The sequence below is a fragment of the Calliphora vicina genome, chromosome 2 (assembly GCF_958450345.1).
Source record: "Calliphora vicina chromosome 2, idCalVici1.1, whole genome shotgun sequence".
Taxonomy (NCBI): domain Eukaryota; kingdom Metazoa; phylum Arthropoda; class Insecta; order Diptera; family Calliphoridae; genus Calliphora; species Calliphora vicina.
This window is the reverse complement of record NC_088781.1, coordinates 138,474,997-138,497,422: the sequence shown is the minus strand read 5'-3', so window position 1 is coordinate 138,497,422 and position 22,426 is coordinate 138,474,997. Positions and strand designations below refer to the sequence as shown.

Below are 22,426 nucleotides of genomic sequence, written 5' to 3'. Positions count from 1 at the left end.
ATGCTAAGAAACCCAATTTAAAACAAACGTCAAAAAATTGACAAGACTTTACGCCTCCTAGTAGTGTCAAAAAATAAAAACAAAATAAAAAAAAATTATGACACGAATTAAAAATTACTAAAAAATAGAAAAGAAAATAATTTAAAACGATCTCAACTTAAAAAAGATATGAAAATCACTAATTATACAAATAACATTAATAACAATTAATAATTGTATTTATAAATTTGATTGTGTTATACAAATAAAAAACAATCATGGGAAACGAAGGTAGTAAACTAAAAGGTTTGGAAATCGATAAAAATGCAGTAGAGGCCAATGATTTCTGGGCTTTATTTAATTCTGTTGCTGCCACCACTACCAATGAGGAAGGTAAACAATATCTGTCAGTATTCCAAGGAGAGCCAGTGGTTACTGGCCAGCTATGGGTGGCTCAAGGGCCCATGGAAAGAGCCATTAGAGTAAGAGCTATTTTATCTCTAACATACATTTACTAATATGTATTTCTTTGCAGAACTTGATGATTTATAGACACCCATACATTTTAAAATATATCTGTACTTGGGAACAGGGTGGCCAAAAGCATTTGGCTACCGAAAGAGTACGTCCCTTGCAAACTGTTTTGAGTCAGCAATCTGATATACAAGTTTGCTTGGGCCTACGTACAATATTATGCAGTTTAATATTTTTAATAGAAAAGGTAACAAATATAACAAGTAATAGAGCTACCCCGAATCTTATATACCACCCTTCACCAAAGAATATTTAATATAAAGCTATTAAGAAATAAACTATTATGTGAAGCTGTGTTTCGACATACCCTGCAAGTAAAAACCTCACGATCGTAGGCCGGATTATCAGAAAACATTCTTTTCGAAACCGATTTGTTTAATCGTGTAAAATTAGAAAAAAATTATCTCAAATAATATCAAATCATTCCACAAATTTTGTTGAAAAAAAAATTCTAAAAAAATTTTAGTGAACAAAATTAATAATTTTATTAGGAGATATAAATTTAAGGGCTACAAAAATGTTTGCTTAAAAAAAAATTTTAGTGGAAAAAAATATTTTTTAGGTAAAAAAATGGTTTTAGTGAAAAAATTCGGGTTAAAAGTATTTTTTCCAATTTTGACTCATTTTCGGTTCGAATTTCAATGCCGTTATATACGACAATATGATTAAAATCCATATATAGATAACAAATCGAGGTAGTCGTGGTTTTTTGCTTATATCTCTTAACAGGGTATAACAAATATTTCTAAATTAAGGTGAAGAATATAGGAGACTCGGTACAGTTAAATATAACAATTAGCGTTACTTATTAAAACAATTTTCTTTTCTAGGCCATGGCTCGTCATTTAAACATATGTACACAATCAATATATATTACCGACTCGGGTAGTTGGCGTTTGGCTGGATTTGAATATGTGTGGAAGCAAAAGGAAGTTACAAAGACCTTGCTAGATTTCGCCAACGCTTATCGTTATCAAGCTGCCGTAGATCCAGAAGAATCTAAGGAACCAAACATAGAAACTATAGAACAATATGCATTTGCTAATTTTTGCGAAGAGATTTTAGTTAAATGTTCGAAAAATAGAAAGCAAACAATATCATCGGCACCTATTCCTCATGTTCAAGAGTTTCGTGAGTATTGCGCAATACACTTAAAACATAAAAACCCCCAGATGAGGCCGAAACTATCGGCGGTCTTACTACACCCTTACTTCAATCATGAATTTGTCTTAATACACTCGTTTCTTTTCGAATTGCCTTTGAAAAGTAATCAGGAAAAGCAAGAGTTTTTTACTGCTCTCATAGATCGTCTTCGTTATTTCGAAGAAGAGGTTGTGGGGTCACAGTTTGCTGGTGACCTGCTGTCGCGCATGGTTTTGCTGGATCCTACAGCACAACTATGTGTCACTCCTTATGTACTGAGAACTAAAACAGACTATTCGTCCGCCCTATTTTCTAGTCCAACCTACACCAAGTATTTGATGCCTCACATTTTGAAAATGTTTCGCTTAAGAGATGCTCAAATACGTTTGATTTTATTGGAATATTTCATGGAATTCGTGAGACTTTTAACAAAAGAAGAATTAGAGGAGAACATACTACCGTATCTGGTGACTGGCATGCAGGATACAAATGATGTTTTAGTGGCAAAGACTTTAAGATGTATGGCAGATTTAATACCTATTTTGGGGGCTACTACAGTACTGGGTGGGCAAAGAATACGATTATTTTCAGATGGCAGACCGCAAGCCGCTGTCTCAGATACCAACACCCATTGGGTGGAACCAAGGTCCATTACTCCCGTTTTGGGTGAAAGTAACGATTGTCCCATGGTATCGGGTAGTCCTATACCTGAAAACTTGTTAAGTAAGAGCAACAGCTACTCATCCTTGTCACAGGCCATAAATTCTGAAATATTTGAACATCATATGCCGCCACGCTTGAGTCCAGATGGTGGCGAAGATGTCAAATGTACAGCTATACAAGATTTAAACGATACCGAAACTGAGGATAAAAACAATGACAATAAAATAATTGAATCACCAGAATTGTCTAAAACAGACATGCTACAAGAAGACAGTATAAATATATCAGATACAGACAACAATGTACCAGATGTTGATGATGATGCTTGGTCTGACTGGGAAAACAATGATGACAATAATGACGAAAACGGTACAGTAAACAATAACGAATTTATAGCAAATAACACAGCACCAACAACATTGAATGATGATTCAAGGGATAAACTAACATATCCGACAGCGCTTACCACCAACATTACAAATTCTTCTTCCTACAATACCTTACCCTCACAAGTATCCCTAACAGATTCCTTTCGTACAGCCCAATCGATAAACTCCTCACATTCCTCGTTAAAGCCTTCGGCCTTACATATAGTAAATGATGATTTAGCATGCCTTGATATACAAGTGCAAACAACGACAACGTCGTTAACCAATCCCGAATCATCAGAATTTGATTTTTTTAAGGATATGGAGCCGGTTATTGAAACCACCAAAAAACTAAAACAAACAAATATAACATCGGCAAGTGCTGTTAATTGGTTAGAACCCGACAACTTTGTAGTGAACTCTTCAAGATTTGCCGCTACTTCTCCAAATGATGACGACATCGATTTAAATGTTGGCGACGACAATGGTTGGCAAGTAGATGATGATGATGTTACTAACATAGACGATTTGATAAACTCATCATCTGTTACTTCAGCTTCCAACGTTTAGTAGTTGCCTGTTTATTTTATAATAGTTAGAATTTCCATTATGTTATTAATTAATAATAACAATTATCATAAATTATTTAGACTCAAAGTCTGTCATTTTATGTACTATGTGTATTATGTGCATTTTAGTGTTAAATGATACTTAATAAAATTTTCTTTATTGGGAGTGAACAAAAACGTAAAATAATAAATTAAAAATATTTTTTAATATTTCATTTATTATATTTTTAAATTATATATACTGTATGTATTTATACAAAGTGTAATCATTCATATTTTAAGTTATTGGTAAATAAATACATATTTTCACAAAATAAAATGTACAACAACAAATATTCCAAAATCATCTGAATTTCATTTTCTCTGATCTCAGGGTTGTAATTCAACGTTTTTATTAAAAGTTTGATTAACATTTTTTTTTTTTAAAAAAAAAGGACGGAAATAGTTATAGTCACCAAAATAACAATTGAAATAAATCTTATCTTTTTGATCTATTATATTTCCAACAAAGGAAAAGATAGGAAAAACAAGTAAGGGAGCTATATTCGCCTGTGCCGAATCATATATACCTTTTAAAGTATACTTTTAGAAAAAGATTGAAAATAATTTTTTCTTGTTAGAAAACATAATATATTTGAGACGATATTGCTTCTAACAGTTGCCTCCCTCTAGGAGTAGTACCAGCTGCTATGAATCTTGGACCTAAAGTTGACAAATAGCCGAGGAACTCATCATGGAATTGTCGACCTAACCACATAAACCTGTGACGTTGAAGTCCCGGTATTGGAACATGTCCACATATTGTGCAATAAATAGTACGGAGTGCCGTTGTCCAATCTGTTTGAACTATCCCTAACTAGACAGCATCACCTCCAATACTATTATGTAATTATGGCTGAGTGGTGGTTTCACTGATACCTCTCTCATCTCTTAAGGATAATTACGACTCATTCTTTGCAAGCTCGTATGTATAAACTGAGGTTATCAATACATGAACTAAATTCATTAGATAGTTCTCGAATTTTTTATTAATTTCTTTAGAAAAGGCATCACTTTTATTTTAATATACAAAACACTTTATAATCAGAAAAACAGAATTATTAAATCTTTTTGGACAGGCCTGTATCATTAAATTAAGATGTTTTGTTCTATGAATTTTCCAATTAATTTTTTAAAATCAACACTATTAAAAAAATGTCACGTAAATCCATAACTGCGTAATACTATTAGTTATGCATTGCATTGAAGATAAGGTCACTTTAATAAAGAAATGAAATGTTATTAACTTCATTATTTTGGAACTGTATTTAGATAAGACCAGAGCTTCGAATTAATTAATTCAATTTGTGATTACTTCGGAATTAAAATTAAACTTTTTCAAGAAATCAACTAACAGCATCAATATATATCAACTGTAATATTTCAACGTATTCTAATCACTCTTTCATCTCGAAAACCACATTTGAGACCACTTTCGTGATATATCAAGAAAAAGGTATTATTTTGAGTTAATACAATAATTTAAATAGAAATGCATCGTATATGTTCATATAAAATTTATTATTTGATTTGAGCCTTTATTTTAGTTAAAAATGATCAAATTGTTTTATTCAAATTTGGTTGTATGTACTTTGAGTTCATGTTGTTTTGTTAATAAAATTTGTTTTACTTTAATTTTCTTAAAATGTAACCACAAACAGTTTTTGATCTCTACTGAAAATTTTAAAATTTTGATCTTGTTGATCAAGTGTGATTTATTTAATTCATTCATTCCATGAATTAATTCATAACAAAATTCATTCAACCCATATACCTAAGTCTATTGTGAAAACCCTAATTCATGGGAATGTATTGCCAGTATTTTCCCTGCAGTTAATTGAACTAGTTCCGTCGCATCGAATTAGTTAGCCACAGAGAACCACTACTAGGGAGAATCCATATCAAAACGGACAGAAAACTGCTATTTTCGGATTTGACATTTTCGATTTTAATGAAATTTACCACACATATTACGGTTCTTTGATATTTTTTATATTGAAATATATACTCTGAAAATTGATCTTTAACCTTTTGGACGTAAATAATTTTATTCACATCATTTTAAGGACAATATTTTTGCCTTTAGAACGGAGTCATTAATTATGCTGGTCTTTGAGTAGTTTCAAAGTTATGGGCAATTAACTGCATATAATTTTAGAAAATTTTAAAAAATTTCTCAATTTTCAAAACGCGATATTTTTACATCGGAATGAGTTTCCATTGAAAAAGAAACATATGAGAACATATTGGATATATTATGTATGTGGTAAATTTTATTAAAATCGGAGATGGTAAATCCGACTACTGTACGCTTTTACATGGATCTTCCCACTAGTGAATTTTCAAACCACACGCAATGTTAATGACTGGTGAATTTAACATGGTGATGTCATTGCAGGTGGCCGATAGGCGAAATGTAATGCAAATGATAACCATTTAACTACCACTTTAGCAGCCATATCGAACTAGTTAGTTCTACAAGTAGTAATATAGCTAGTGTAAGGTTTTGTTTGATTTTTTTTTTGATTCACCTTTTTCTCTCCATTTAATACAAATTGAACTAAAATATTTTTGCTTCATTCGATTTGTTTTTGTTTGGTTTTTAATCTTTTACGAAATGAATTGAAAAAAACTTTACTTAAGCCTATTTGTAATAGATTCGAATTGAGCTATTTTATAATGGATATGAATTAAAGAATACTTGAATGATTCAATAAGGAATTAATGCTATACAGGGTTGTCATAGAATCCAATCATTGTCGGAATCGGTTTTGAAAACGACAGAAAAGGTACATTTGACTTATGAAATCCAATTTAATTTTTTGTTTAATCGATAAAGAATTTAATTCTAGATCGAATATAAAACCGTTAACTTTCGATTTCGCAAGACCAATGTACGTTTTCAAAACCAATTCCGACAATGATTGGATTCTATGACAATCCCGATAGAGAATGAATTCTTAAAGTAATGAATTCAATACGCAAGAGACAAAAATTAATTTGATTTTGAAAATTTATTTAAGAATTAATTCTTTTGAACCTTTGGATAAGACAAACGTTTTATTCCAAATACATCATTGCACAAGATTGTAAAAGTACGAAATCTATGTAATGTAGTTCCAATTTCTAGAGGTTCTTTTAAGAAACGATCTTTCATAGATAGATTATCGTTCGACTTACCTTATATTTATACAATTGACATTGTAGTTTAGCAATAAAATTGTACCTTTAAAATCCATATATACCTTTATAAATATGAGTATATATTTTATAAATGTATTTTTATTATGATATATTTTTTTTTAAAAACTTTATTTGTTTGGGTGTATATTTTTTAAAAATGTTCATTAAATATTAATTCACTGGAATAATATTATGTATTTATTATGTTTTTCATGCTATAACTTTTCATGATTTTCTGTTTTTTTTTTATATTTTATACGATTTAGCAAAAAACGCTAAAAGCGCTTTTATTACACATTAATATTGTTATTAATTACTATAGTATGTATTATAATATATTTTTTTTAAATTTAAACTGTAAGTGAATTTAAAAAAATGTCTGTGTGTGTTTTTAGCTATATATTTTAACGATTTTTGGCTAAAAAAAAAATTGTAAGTGATTAAAATTGTTTACCAAAAATGAAGGTACGTACTATTTGTTCGTTTTTGGAGAATTGTATCTAATAATTGGAATACAAATAACGAGTGATTTTTAGAAACTATTCAAAAATGTTTTGTGTAGTTTTATTAGAGATTAATTTGTATCATGTGTAATTACAATTATGTTTTATATAAGTGAATAGTGATGTGAATCGGTTAAAGTGTTTGTGTTCATATTAAAAGTAAAATTGAAACAAAATAAACCAAAAATATGTTAGAACAAATGCATAAGCGAACAGAGCTTTCTACAGATTGTTGATATAGTTTTAAGTGCTACTTTGCTTTATAAAGTCTAATAATTATTTATTAACAGTCGTATTCATAATAAACAAACGTGAGCTAACAAACTAGTTGAAAATTTGCTTATAAGACAATTTATTCACCCAAAAGTTTGTAGTACATTAAATACGACCGTTGCTTTTTATGAAACTGTTAGTCTAAAAATATTTTATTTTCATTTATTTAATATAGATTTTAACTATGTATTTGATTAGTATATTACGTGTTTTATTTTTTCTATTATATATTAGGATCCTATTCTGGTATATTTTTTGTGTACATATACGATTATACATTTCAAATTTTAGTCAGCCTTATTGTGTAAGGCGTTGGTGTTTTACGATATCGTCAGTTTCGTACTAGATTAAAGATAAAATGCAACCTGTTTTTTATTAATCTAGCCTTACACAATAAGACTGAATAATATCTATACACTTATCCACAAAAGTTTAACATTAAATTTTTGAAATTTATATTCATTTTTATAATATTATGTACATTTAAAACATGGAAGAATTAAATATAAGATATTTAACATAATCGCATCTGTTCTGTGAAATTGACAAACCCCCGTATGCTGTAGCGTTTGAGCGATTCTCGAAATGAATAGTCAAAAAAAAAATGTTCTGCAAATCTCACGATTTTCTACGAAAGTAAAACGAGTAAATCATCGTTTTACCAAACACCAATTTATGTAAATTCGTTTAAAAACGAAAACGTTAGTCGGATTCGGTTTAAATAAAAAGTTTGTTGTTATTTAAAACGTTTTTTTTTTTGGTATTCGAGTTATAACCATACATACTATTTAGATTATACATGCAAAGTTGCGAAAGAATTAATTCTTAATTCCATTTTCGAAATCAAAATAAATTTTATCTATCAACTACTCCATTAAAGAATTAATTCATAGGCTTAATTCCTCTGTACTTCAAATCTATTTTATTTATTCCTTTGAGAATTCATTCTATATGGAATTAATTCCTTATTGAATCATTAAAATTTTCTTTAATTGAAATCCATTACAAAATAGCTTAATAAAATGTATTGAATGATTAAATTTTTCTTCAATTCAAATCTATTACAAAGACTTGTAATTTGTTTCAAAAAAGCCTTTGAAAGGATTTATGGAGTGAATGGCTGGCATTTTTAATTCTGAATTAGTGAATGAAAGTAATTTATAAATTCAGAATTAAACATTTCAGCCATTAATTCCATTATAACCATTCCCAACATAACATATCATTCAAAGGCTTTTATTTGTTGAATTAATTCATAATTAATTTCATTCAACCTTTGATTTTTTTTTATTTACACATTAAATTTTTATTTACACTAAAATTTAAATTATTTTTTATTATCCATTACAGAATGGATTTGAAAAAACTTAAATGACTCGATAAGGAATTGATACTATAAAGAAGTACTTCTCAAAGGAATGAATTCAATACGTTTTAAGTTCTAAGGAATTATGTATAGGAATAAATTCGTAATGAATTTTGTAATGGAATTATTAACAGATAAAAATTAATTTGATTTTGAAAATTGCATTAAGAATAAAGTCTTTTGAACTTCTGATTAAAGTATACCGATTAGAATTAAATTATTATCGAGATTTTTCTTACAGTATGCTGTTATATATACAATATCAGAAAATGCCATCAGTTATATTGGCTGTATAAGTAAGATATCAACTTTGATAAATATTGTATGTATCCAAGTAGTTGCTGGCTTACCTTGAGTGAATTTCACATGATTTTCTCGCAATTTTCTTTCCTTCATATGTACATTATATATGTTGGCAGTTGTTCTGTGAGTTCAATTGATTGTCTGTTGTTAATTACTCGTGGTCATCAAAATCCTAAGAAGTTTTAGAGCAGTGATCGGCATAAATTGAACATGACGAGATGACAGTCCATGGCCGAGTGAACTAGGGTCATTCCGGTTTGTAGAAGCAGCTGTCATTCTGTTTTAATTTGATCAGCTATTTATTGTAATTTTTGCGTCTTATTTTTATGAACATCTTTGACATTTGTGTTGTTTAGAGGTAAATAACCGATCTAGTGGCTATGAGTGCCGGCGACTGTTATTCGTAGCTAATTAATATAACGAATTAATTTGTGCTGAATGTTTTAAGATTTTGAAAATTAATATAAGAATTAATTCTTTCGACCCTTTAAATATGAATAATCATAAAGAAACGATGACACAAACCATAACTGCAGCAAATCTCTTCATCGATATGATATGTTCGAGTTCATTCATTGGTAACTATTCTATCTCATTTCGTTGATGACAATTAACGACATGTTAAGTTTATCGCACTCTAATGTCAGCTGCACGGATGTTAACGTTGCATTTATTGAACAGCATATGAGAGTTACATTTATATATCTATCGGAATAGATTTTCTTCTTGTTTTAGTTGTTATACAGTTCCACTGTTGTCGAGGGTTCTATAATGGATTAAAAACTTTCGATTGCTACAGGTTGACAATCATTGGCCGAATGAAACTCGGGTCGTTTCGTATCGTAGATCCAATTGTCGTTTTAGTGGTTGCAATGGCTTCTTTCTCAGTTGGCTGGTGATGTTAATTGTTGATAGGCTTAAAGATTTGATTTCAATCGACTATATTTTAAAATAAATCTCAGCAAGACTGCTTTATATACTTAATAAATAAACTGTAAAACTTAATTTGAATTCGCTTGTAGCAAATTAATATGAATTTCGTAAAGACTATTTACCTACTAATAGTATTATGCGAAATACATCGTATGTATACTTTTGTGGCATAGCGTAAGTATATTTCGATTATTATTAACTCATTTTCTTATTATGAGAACCACAAGAAGACCCTTAATTATTACGAGTAAATATTTGTTTGTTATAAAATAAAACCATTTTTTTTTTAATTTTTTTCGAATTTATCATATTTATAATATAATTTTTTTTTTTAATTTTAAGAAAATAAAAAATGAAAAATAAAATAATAAGAAAAATGAGTACAACTAACATTATATGAATTTGCAAAAAATTTCAGTAGTTTTTTTTTTAATTTTTTGTGTTTTTTTTTTATAAAAATTTAACTTTTCTCAAGTTTTGCTTACTTCAGTAATAGAGAGTTAAAGAGAACAATGAAAAAATCAAGAAACAGTAATAGTTTACAACTGCTTCGACTCTATGCAACAAAGTTGTGTGTGTATACAAAACAAAAAGAATAAAATATAGAAAAAATGTATGAACAAGGTTCGGCGGATTTCATTTTTAAAAATGTAGTTTTTTAATGTTTTCATATTTTTAAAGTCGCAAATATATAATTATTAAAAATAGGAAGAAACAAAAAAGATGTGGAGGAAGTAATAAACAAGAAAAAAGCAATTGTATGCAAATTGTATGTTTAAGCAATTTTTTTTTACATGGGGAGTTGGAGGAGTTGGTTGGTTGGTTGGTTTTTCTTTATGTAATTGTAGTTGTTGTTGTTGAAGATCCATTTCAAAATCAATGTCTTATTGATTAGATTAGATTTAATTTCAATTCAATTCTTTATCTTCTAAGTACTTGTATTCAAATGTGAATCCCTCCTTTTTTCTTTGACTCCATTTTTCATAATCAAAATAGATGTACGTACCCTGTAAGGAATATTAAGAAATTAAGTAATAAACATATTTTTTAAATTGTTTAGAGAAGTATATAAGTACTTGTTCGTAATCATCGTTAATAATTTTTGGTTCTTCATGTCTTTGGAACCACATCATGTACTTTGTATGAAAGCGCCAGCTTTGCTTTTTTAGTGCCTTTGCTGCCAAATATTGAGCTTTTGAACCTTCCATATAGTAGAACACAAAGAATAGTGTTTCGGTTGAGAGACGTTGATAAAATTCAACTGTATCGTAAATTGGAAGTTGTTGCTGCAATGAAAATAAAATTCTTATTGAAATTTTGGAAAAGAAAAATTGGTGATGTTTGAAACTTTACATATCGAATTAATTATTATAAAAAATCTCATTTCGCTGGTTGCTTTTTGTTTAAAATAGTATAAACAATTTCAAAAAATATTAGTGGCATATTTGGAAAAAATGTTAGTAGCAAATTTTGAAAAATTTTAAGTTTTTTAAAATCTATTTAAGAGATACTTTACAAAAAAAAATTTTGGTCAAAGCTAATTTTGAAAAAAATATATATTTTTTTTTTGAAAAATTTATTTTATAAAAAAATTTTACCAAATAAATTTTTAAAAAAATTTTAGTTTTTAAATAAATGTTGAAAAAAATGTTAGTAAAAAATTATTATTTATTGAATGTTGAAAAAATTTTTAAGTAATAAAATAATATTGTTCCGGAACTAATAAGCGTTCATATTCAACGATTTTTTCATACACGATTTTTTCATACAAACTTTGTTTTATAAATCGTTGATAAATTTAAAAACTGTTTATGAATATGACTGTTAGTCTAGAACCAATGTATAACTAGTGCTATATAACTGCTTCCTTAAAAAACCTATAAAAGTGTTTTAGAATCACAATAGCATTCCACAGAACTACATACAAAAGTAATTGAGACATCACTAGTTCCGAGGCTTTCATTAAAGAATCTAAAGTGATTACACTCGTTTTATAACTAAAAAATATTTTATGTTGGTTTCAATATAACGATTGGTTTATTAAACTGCAAACAATTTTACAATTGCATGTCTTTAATTCAAAAACAGAGTTGGAAAACAGATCGTCACCTTAAATGCAAACGGACGTAACTAAACAAAAATTCAAAATCGAGTTTTTAATGGATTACAGTTATTCAATTAAATTTTTATTGACAATTGATAACGTTTTTTGCTTCTCCTGTATATGAAATAAAGTGCAGGATAAATACAGACACATATATTCCATCATTCTCAATATTTTAGAGAAAAAAATAATTTTTGTTCAAAATAAATTTTTTACAAAATTTCAAAAAAAAAATTTCAAAAATTTGGAAAATATTTTATTAAAAACAATTAAGAAAGCTACATTCGGCTGTGCCGAATCTTAATACCCTTCAACAAATTATCCTTTAAAATAAAAATTTTTCGGGTTAAAAATATTTTTTAAAACAAAAAATATATTTTTCCGGTTTCATTGTAGGTCCGCTTATTATCGCGTAATATACGTCGAACAAGTAATCCAGATATAGATCAATAAGTAAGATAGCTATATTCGGCTGTGCCGAATCTTATATACCCTTAACCAAATTTTAAATATTTTTAGGTAAACAAATTTATTTTTTTCCCCAAAGTTGTTTTTTTAATTTTTTGGAAATTTTAAAAAGGACCAAAAAGTCGATCGTACGTATACTTTAGTAACTGTGTGTACGTCGTAGCAAAGGTCTTTGAAATATCTGTCATTAGATATCCATATTGTCTATATTAATGACTTAGTAATCCAGATATAGGTCAAAAATCGAGGTTTTTTCCTTATATCTCAGCCATTTGTGGACCGATTTTGCTGATTTTAAATAGGAAACTTCTCGAAAGCATGCCTGACAGAATTATTTAAGATTTGGATCCCGAAGATAACTGGGGTCTTTAGAAAATTAATTTCAACAGACAGACGGACATGGTTTAATCGACACCGCTATATATAAGGATCCAGAATATATATACTTTATAGGGTCGGAAAATTATATTGTGGAAATTACAAACGGAATGACAAAATTATATATACCCTTCTCACGAAAGTGAAGGGTATAAAAATCTAGGTTGTCGTGGTTTTTTCCTTATATCTCAGCGATTTCTGGTCCGATTTTAAATAGCAACCGAACCGGGTTTATAGCGGATTTATATATTAAGTTATTTGGGGGCTATGGAAAGTTAATTTCAACATACTGACGGACCTGGTTATATCCACTCCGCTATCAATAACGATCCGTAATATATATATTTACTTTGTGGGTTTGCAAATGAAAAATGTAGAAATTACAAACGGAATGACAAACTTATATATACCCTTGCCACTCATGGATAATGGTATAATAATGCTATCAATTTCCGATTTAATAAAAATCTAAAAATTACCTGTGGATAGTGCGCTGGCGTTTGCACTGGAGTTCGATGAAAATATGTTGTTAGTTTTTCCGAGTCACTAGGTGTTGGTAAATGATAATAAGCAGCTTCCATCATTTGGAATTGTAGTTGATGATCTTTTTGCAGTGGTGATGGACCCAGTGGAGCCACACCCAGCAGGGGTGGTATATGGGCTTCATTTGTAGGCTGCTGTTGTTGTTGCTGCTGCTGCTGTTGTTGTTGCGATAATTGTTGCTTATTTGATGCAGATGATGCACCTGCTCCAATTGGCTGCTGACCGGCAGCATTTGTTAAAGCGGATGCATTTATACTACTACCAATGGGACCAACGTTGCCACCACTGTTACCAGCAGTATTGCCGCCAATTGATGTCGGTCCATTTGTTGATGCTGTCACGGCGGCAACTAGACCTGCCGTTGTATTTGTTTGCTGTTGCTGCTGCTGCTGTTGTTGTTGTTGATGTGGATTGGCAGTTGTATCTGATGAAAAATGCTGTTGGAGTACTTGTTGTTGTTGCTGCTGCTGTTGTTGTTGCTGTCTGTTATCGATGCTAGACGCTTGCTGTTGTTGTTGTTGTGAAAGGTTATTCGTATCGATCACAGATCGATTGATGGCTTCTTGAGCCATTGTTTTTAATGAGATAGCATCTACAGATGAGGTATTATTAGCTACACTCGTAACAGGCAATCCTAATATGAATTAGAATAGATGAAATAGTTTTAATAAACATATAATTACAAGTAGAGTATTCAAAATCGAAAACGGGTCTACAGGTTTTTTCATTGTTATAAACTCCAACGGTTTCGGGTTTCTTTAACTGTTCGGGTTTTTTAAGACGGTTGACCGGTTTTAACGAAATGTATTTTCTAAAGCTTATTTGAACATATTATTTCCTGGCATTGTAGCATTTAACTATATTTTATAAAGGATATAAAATAATTGCTAAAGTTAGACTCAACAATAGCAATTCTTAACATATAATTGGAACGTAAAATTCTTAAAAGAATTTGTTATTTTTTCCTTTACTTTTTAGTTTAAGATATTAAATTAAATTTCGTGTTTAACCTCTCAATTTTTACATTCATTGACACTGACAGGGCGGAATTTTGAAGTAAGCTTTAATGTTGATGTTCAACTTAAACCACTTTTGCTCTATTACTTTCTAATATTATTCTCTATGCAAAAACGATTTTTTCGGCTGTATTTGCTTTTGAATACCAAACAATACCACTTAATGTATGTTACATGTTACACCACTTCTGCGCTGATGGCACATTCTGTATGAAAATTTTACTTATTACAAACTTCAAACTTGATAAATTTCAAACTTTATTATGAACAAGTAAGAGAGCTATATTCGGCTCTCTTATACTTTAAAATATAAATTTTAAATATTTTTGGGTAACATTTTTTTTTCAAAATTTTAAAAAAGAAATTTTTTTTTTAATTTTTTGTGAAAAAAAATTATGAGAAAAATTTTTAAATAAAAAAAAAATCGGGTTAAAAAAATATTTTTCCCGATTTTGACCCATAGTAGGTCAAAAAAATTTTTGTAAATTTTTATCCAAATTTTAAATTTTTTTTTTTAATTTTTTGTGAAAAAAAAAATTATGAGAAAAATTTTTAAATAAAAAAAAAATGGGTTAAAAAATATTTTTCCCGATTTGACCCACTGTAGGTCCAACTTACTATAGCCTTATATATCATGCAGTGAACTTTGAAATATATATCATAAGATATCCATATTGTCTATATTAATCAAACTTGATAAATTTCAATCTTTATTATGAACAAGTAAGAGAGCTATATTCGGCTTTCTTATACTTTAAAATATAAATTTTAAATATTTTTAGGTAACATTTTTTTTTCAAAATTTAAAAAAAAAAATGTTTGTAAATTTTTATCCAAATTTTTTTTTTAATTTTTTGTGAAAAAAAATTATGACAAAAATTTTGAAATAAAAAAAATCGGGTTAAAAAAATATTTTGCCCGATTTTGACCCAAGTAGGTAAAAATTTTTTCTATACAATGTCTATATTAATGACATAGTAATCCAGATATAGATCAAAAATAGGACAAAAATTGTCCCGGTTTTTTCCTTATATCTCAGCCATTTGTGTGCCGATTTTGTCGATTTTAAATAGCCGGAAGAATTACCGATATATTGATGTATGAATCACGTATGTAAGTTATTTGGGGGCTACGAAAAGTTGATATCAACATACAGACGGACATATAATTATCGACTTCGCTATCTATAACGATCCAGAATATATATACTTTGTGGGATTGCAAATGAAAAATGTACCCTTGTCACTCATGGTGAAGGTTATAAAAATGTGGACGATAAAATCCGTCAGAGCCTAATAAAAGACTATAATTTTGTTCTATTTTCAATTTCTTACCATTCATGTGTTTGGGTGAAAGCAGGCCAGGCGATGCACGGGCATTGTTGTTATTTGCTCCCATACCCAGTACTTGTTGCTGTGCGTTCAGAGCTTGTTGCAAACCGGCAATACCATTTGGTGAAATGCAATTTACCGCAGATGCTGCCAAATTATTAACATTAGCAGAATTTGCTCCTTGTTGTACTACATTTGCAATGCTACCTACTGTAGAGTTATTGGAAGTATTATGGGCTAAAATTGAGAAGAATCCTATGAAAAACTATTTAAAGAAATTAAATTAAAATTTATGAAACATACCATTTTGTAAATGAGAGGAATTCGCTTGAAGATTTGATAACTGTTGCTGCTGAGAGCCACCAACTATAGCGTAAGAAGCGCCACCAAGCACAGGACCGTTTTCAAGATGTGCTGAGGAGGAAATAATAAAAATAAAGAATTATATTTGAAATCAATATTGCAGTAAAATACACTTACATGTATTATGTTTTGCAACTGCTGAAAATGCAATTGTCGGTGTAGCTTGAATCACAGATTGGCCTTGTATTTGTTGTGTTGAATTGGTGGAATTAGCTGAGGACGCTGTAACAGATGCTATTGTGGGATTCCCTTGTAACGTGGGCGCTGGAGCATGTTGTTGTACGGCAGGATTGTTGTGAACTGTAACTGTAGATGCCGCCGCCGCCACAGCAGCTGCTAATGTCGGCGCTCCCGAGGTGTTTATATTGTTCGAGGTATGATTACCAGTAACAGAAGACGCTGTTGCGGCTGCCACAACTGCTGCTGCTGTCTGTTGTTGTGTATGATGATTTTGTTGCTGCGTTTGGGGTTGATGGTGATTTTTACTAGGCGTTGAACTAATAATTTTACTCGTGGGCGCTGCAACATATGGGTAAATTAAACATTATTAAACGTTTTTAAAAATTATAAAATATTTAGAGTTTACCTTCTGTTGTACCACTTGTTTTATTGTTCGCTCGAACGGCTGTAGGTTTAACAGGTTGCTAAAAGAAACAAAATATGCATGTAGATTTTTCAAAAGAGCAGTTTTTTTTGTTTTTTGTTGAAATTGTCTTTTAAGGCATTTTCAAAATAACCAATTAAGAATATAATGATTATATTTACCTTTGTTTTACTATTGGCATTACTTTCATTTTTATTATGCTTATCCTTGGCCATACCATCAGCAGCCGTTGAATCGCTCGAATAATTCAAATTAATCTGCTGTTGCTGCGTTGCCGAACCACTTCCACTTGTGTTGGAGGCCTGCTGCTGCAATTGTTGTTGAGCCGGCAATGGGGATTGAACAGGACTACCGCCTGATGTTATACTACTTGGTGAGCCGCTGGTTTCATTACTATTATTACTGTCTGTAGTTGCTGATGATGGAATACCAAGTGAGACACCTTTACCATTGATGGTATACAAATTTTTTTTTGTTTTTTACATGTACGTGTATAATTATGGTGGTAATGTTTTTTATGATTGTTTTGGTTTTTTTATTATTATTTCATTTTCAATTGTTTCGATTTAACAAACATTGGATTAATTGAGCGTTTAGAAAGTTTAATTCAATTCAAATCATTTCAAATGTTTTTAGAGTATTGTATTGAAGTACACACATACATATATTTATATATATTTGTTTGTTTGTTTTATGTTTGTTTAAGACACAGGGATTTTGTTTTCGTTACAACAGGACCAGATATATAACAATATTTTTTGTTTGGATTTTTTTTTGTTATTATTTAATTTGTATTAAAAATAATATGCACATTTATGAAAATTATTTCGAGAAAAGAGAAAAACAAAAAAGAGAAAAACATAAAAACACACATAGAGTATTTCTCTAAACCAATATTTCAAAAATATCTATGTATTTTATTGTTTAAATGAATAATTTAAAAAAATGTTTACTAATAGAGGAAGAGTTTGGAATTTTGGGAGAAATTTTGTAAGAGTAGGGGGAATTTACTGTATTGAAATAGTAAATACTGTAAGCATCGTATAAAGTGTGTTTTGTAAGTGCAAGATGTAGAAAATAAGATATTAAAGTATGTATAAAAATTAACAATTTACAATAGAGTATTTGAGTTTAAAAGTTTCTGTTGTTTTAAGTTACAAAGTTGTGGATATTTTTTGCATTTATGGTCCATTTATTAAATACTTTTAATAATTTATTTTTTTCAAAAATATGAATCTATTTAAAAAGTATTTTTTTTTAAACGTACTTCTATGAAATTAAAAGAAGTACTCTTTTAAGCAAGAGCACTTTAAAAAAGTAAATTTGTATGTCATATTTAAAAAAAGCATTTTTAATTTAAACAAATAAAAGAGCCATATTCGGTTGTGCGGAATCTTATATACCTTCACAAAAGTATACTTTAAGAAAATTATTGAAAACTACTTTTTTTCAAAAAAACAAAAATTATGTAAAAAAAATATTTTTATAAAAAAAAATTTGGGGGAAACAAAACAAAAAATTTGTATTAAAAATTCTATTTTAGGTAAAAAAAATTGTTTGTGAAATTTTCTTAAAATTTTTTTTTAAATTTTTTTAGCAACATTTTATTAAAAAAATTTTTTTCACAAAATTTTTTGTGTTTTTACCAAATTGTTCTTTCTTTTATCCAAAAAATGCTTTTCAATATTTGTCTTAAAATTCCTTGCACATTCGTTCTTGTTTATAGTACATTTTTAATAATGAATAGTAATTTTACACACAAAATATCAAAAGTATTAACTTAAATGTTTGCAACTAATTTTCATTCTCAAATATCCCATGTATGTAGGTAGGATAATTTGGAAATAGTAAATATGGGGGAGAAGGGTAGCCTATGTTGTGGAAGTTGTGTTTTTCGAAAGGTTGGAACAGAGTTTAATTATAGAAAAAAACATGAAAAATTTCCAGGAGAGTGTGTTTAACCAAAAATAATAAATAAAATAAACTATTTTTTGTTTTATAGGGTGTGGGATACACAAAATAGTATATAAAAAGCCATTTTAAGCCATATTCTACACATTTAACAAGCAAAAACAATAAGGAAATTTGTAGTACAATATGTAATGTGAACGGAAAACATACCTGTACCCGAATATTCGACATCGACGTCAATGCCAATAATGTCATCATAAATGAATTCATTTTCTTCAAAGTCCGGCTCTTGCGATGAGTCGATATAATATTCAACATCATCTTTGATTTTATTTACCTTTAAAATTGTGTTTTAACTGTAATAAATAATGAATTCATTTATAGATATGATATAAAACTCACTTGTTCGGCCTCAACATTATCGTTGTCGAGCAGACGCAATAATGTCTCTAGTTTTGTTACATGGAATTTATGTCGGTCCAACTTTGATCTCAATTCATCCATACGATCCTGTTTGTCGCGATCTAATCTTTTTTTCTTACCCGCCAGCAGTGATTCGATTTCACTTTCATACTGATCGATTTGAATTTGCAGCGAACTTATTGAGTTCGTTAACCAATTGCGGGCTTCATCTTTAATACGTTGAGCAGGATCCATTTTTTGTGCAGCACCCAAGCCTTCTTTTGAATACGCTTTAGTCTTTGTTTCACGTTCAACAATTTTAAAACGTTCCATTTGCTAATAATTCGAAAAAACAAAAAAAAATATGTTTTATATATTTCCATAGTTTCATACAAGACCCGGTTTTTAAAGCATATACATATAATTATGTAAATATGGTTACAATAAAATATACCGTTTCTATTAGCCTTCTGTTTTCCAAGAGTGCACTTTTATCTTTTATTTCAGCCGAAGCAATCCATGATTTAATCTGATCGCGAAGCCGTTGCAACTTTTTGATTTCCTTTTTGAGATCGGCTTCATATTTTTCCTATCAAGGGAACTTATTTATTAAAACTGTCTAATTAGTAATGTTAAAAATTAAGTACAATTACTTTCTGATTGCTATTTGTGGCATTGTGTACTTTTTTCCATATATCCTCAAACGTTTCCACTCCCTCAGCTACTTTTTTCAGACATCGATCAATTTCTCCTATGAAATAATTGCAAAATATACTCTGCATTAAACAAACTGATTGATCATCTACTAAATAACCTGATAGTTCGATTCTAACTGTGTTAATAAAAATATTTGTGTATATTTGACCTCTTCATAAAAAATGGTACACCAGTATTTGTCATTTAATAAAAGATTTATTAAAAACAAGAGCTATATTCGGCAGTGCCGAATCTTATATACCCTTCACCAAAGTATAATTTAAGATGAAGAGTCAAAACAATTTGTTTGGTGAAACAAATATTTGGTGTAAATGTTTTTATGGTGAACAAAATTCGGGTTAAATATAATTATTGTTGGTGCGAATTTCAATGTTATATACGTCGTTGGAAATACTGAATTAATAATACAGATTTAGATCAAAAATAGGTAAAAAACGAGCAATTAGTGGGCAGAGAACTGCGCCGACTAAATTTTACGGCGGCGGCGGCTGATCCAAAAAAAATTCGGCGGCGGCTCAAAGCATTACTCAAATTGTAAAAAATTAAAGATTTTAAAAATTATATTTCGAGAAACTTTAATCAAAAACGGCGGCTATATTCTAGCCGCTCAGCCGGCTTACAGCCGAATTTAAATTGCAACCTAAGCGAGACTTTTGCGGATATATTGATGTATGTTATTTAGGAGCTTCGGAAAGTTGATTTAAACAGACAGACGCTGTCTATCGTCGCAAATGAAAAATATTGAAATTACAAACTCTTACCACTCATGTATAAAAAAACAATATGACTTTGTTTTTGTATAGCTTGGTGAGGTAATAAGCAAGATAGATCATTAATATACTATTTTATGTATAAGATGTAGCAGAATTACGATACTTTTACCAATGAAAATGATATTTGGACGAAAAACCATCCGATCAGTCCCGCTGTATTATATAATTGTGAAATTTTAGCAAAAATCAATAAAACTAAAAACAACACAATCTTTTTATTGTGTACTATAGGCTTGGCGCAAACAATTTTGTTTATTCTATTAGACGGGGTAGGTGATAAAAATTTGATTTAAATGAAAACAATTTATAGACTAATTTGTGCATTAATTGCATAAGATTATTGAAAAGATAATATTTTCGCTTTATAATAATTTCAAGTAACAAATTCAGAATTTTTCATAAATTCTGCTATACCGTCGAAGAACGTAAATTTTTATATTTATAGAAGCTGAGAGAGAGGACAGCCACTTTTTAACGAAGAGGTTAAATATACATTATATTTTCATTGATAATACTGAAGCAGTTACGCTTAATAAATATTGTCAAATTCATTTGGAGTAGCTGGATGTTTTAATGTTAATGTATAACTAATAATGTTCTAAATCATAAAAATCTATACAAATCTAAACTATAAACATCTCTTTTTAGGAAAGTGGTAGACTAATGAAAGAAATTGTTTTTAAACACCTAATAAGAAAAGAAGAAACGTTTGCCTACAAGGCTTAATTTCAATTTTGACAATGATTTGAAAAAACACTAGAATTTGTGTAATACCCTTCTTTCTAACCTTGCAACTTTCTCGTCGCAGCCATGGCTATGTTAACTGTTGTTTATTCTGTTGATACAAATGCTTAGACATAGTCCAGTGGAACTAAAGCAATTAAAAAAATTTCTGACGAAACTCTCTAGTACACACGCACACAAATACGCAGGCAGCCAGGCAGCGAGTTAAGTCTATCTCTCTTCCTTCCTTCCTTCTTCCTTGGGACAAGTTCTTGACACAGTATCTTGTAGGTAAGTAAATCTTTTGTTTTAATGCTGAAAGTGAAAAAACAAACAAAATAGAACTTTATTGAAGTCATATTATATTAAGTATATCAATAATATGTACTTATTATCAAAATTTAATATAAACAATACAAAATAATCATCATGATCATTTTTGTTTTTGTTGTGTATTGTTACTGTTACTAATGTAATGTAATCGGTGGCAAAAAAAAACAAAACGTCACGAATGTAAAAACTAAGAAAGCATACAAGTAAAAAATAAATAAAAAAGGCCGCAATATTTAACGATTTACAAAGTTTGGAAAGCTGCATTAAATATACTACATAATATGCGTATATCTTTCATATGTAGATTTGTTTATTTGACGATTCATAATGGCAATACATAGCAATGCAGCAATTTCAATATGTATTTTTTTTAATAAATTATAAAGCGTTATCCTTATTTACTATTTAATTATTACATTTACTACTTTATTTACCAACAAAATATTTATTTTATTGTAACACCAGAAAAAAAGAAATCTCAAAAAAGGCATTTATTTAACAAATCAATCAGTAAACTTTCTTTGCTTTTTTCCATACCACTTCTTTTGCTACTTTTCTTTTTTACTGTTCGTTCGTTGTTCTTCTTTTTATTGCATTCGTTTTGCTTCTTCTTATTATTCACAAATTCTTTATTTTTCCATTAGGTATTTTTTTGCTCGATATATTTTTGGCCAAAACTCACTTTTTCTGTTAAACTTTTATATAGCGCATAAAGGTTTTCTATTGTTGTTAATGTTTTCAATAAATTTTTTATAAAATATTTATTAAAACTTGTGTTTTTTCTGTGATTTTCTTTTCCGCTGTAAGCGACTGTCAATTGTTTCGATTTTTTTTCTTGTACATGAAATTCTTAATTCAGCAAACCATAGGTTTTTTGTATGTCCATGTTGGTAGCACTGTTACG

General features: G+C 29.2%; 2 protein-coding genes across 5 annotated transcripts; one reads left to right on the top strand and one right to left on the bottom strand.

Moving 5' to 3' along the window:
- The first annotated feature begins 68 nt into the window (after nucleotides 1-68).
- LOC135952296 (protein-associating with the carboxyl-terminal domain of ezrin) lies at nucleotides 69-3,599 on the top strand. Its single transcript, XM_065502169.1, has 3 exons — nucleotides 69-461; nucleotides 515-700; nucleotides 1,344-3,599. Exons 1-3 carry the CDS (start codon nucleotides 258-260, stop codon nucleotides 3,255-3,257), a joined length of 2,304 nt encoding a protein of 767 aa, XP_065358241.1. The 5' UTR covers nucleotides 69-257; the 3' UTR covers nucleotides 3,258-3,599.
- A 6,891-nt stretch (nucleotides 3,600-10,490) lies between these two features.
- Not3 (CCR4-associated factor Not3) lies at nucleotides 10,491-22,373 on the bottom strand. Of its 4 annotated transcripts, none has more exons than XM_065502163.1 (14): nucleotides 22,205-22,373; nucleotides 21,254-21,504; nucleotides 19,624-19,727; nucleotides 19,431-19,565; nucleotides 18,977-19,312; nucleotides 18,785-18,911; nucleotides 16,825-17,105; nucleotides 16,646-16,703; nucleotides 16,177-16,578; nucleotides 16,000-16,110; nucleotides 15,700-15,933; nucleotides 13,286-13,983; nucleotides 10,933-11,142; nucleotides 10,491-10,863 (listed from the first exon to the last, which is right to left on the bottom strand). In XM_065502163.1, exons 2-14 carry the CDS (start codon nucleotides 21,276-21,278, stop codon nucleotides 10,765-10,767), a joined length of 2,820 nt encoding a protein of 939 aa, XP_065358235.1. In that variant the 5' UTR covers nucleotides 21,279-21,504; nucleotides 22,205-22,373; the 3' UTR covers nucleotides 10,491-10,764. The 4 variants fall into 4 exon arrangements, with proteins under 4 accessions (XP_065358235.1, XP_065358237.1, XP_065358239.1 ...); XM_065502165.1 differs by having other exon boundaries at nucleotides 16,825-17,078; XM_065502167.1 differs by having other exon boundaries at nucleotides 16,825-17,069.
- Between the last annotated feature and the right edge of the window lie 53 nt (nucleotides 22,374-22,426).

Coding starts and splice junctions, on each gene's coding strand:
- Not3 (XM_065502163.1), bottom strand. CDS start 21,278: ATGGCTGCGACGAGAAAGTTGCAAG. Junction 17,106..18,784: donor TGTCGAATATTCGGGTACAG/GTATGTTTTCCG, acceptor TCAATGGTAAAG/GTGTCTCACTTGGTATTCCA. Junction 15,934..15,999: donor TTCCTCTCATTTACAAAATG/GTATGTTTCATA, acceptor TCTCAATTTTAG/CCCATAATACTTCCAATAAC.
- LOC135952296 (XM_065502169.1), top strand. CDS start 258: ATGGGAAACGAAGGTAGTAAACTAAAAGGTTTGGAAATCGATAAAAAT. Junction 462..514: donor CCATGGAAAGAGCCATTAGA/GTAAGAGCTATT, acceptor ATTTCTTTGCAG/AACTTGATGATTTATAGACA. Junction 701..1,343: donor TAATATTTTTAATAGAAAAG/GTAACAAATATA, acceptor TTTCTTTTCTAG/GCCATGGCTCGTCATTTAAA.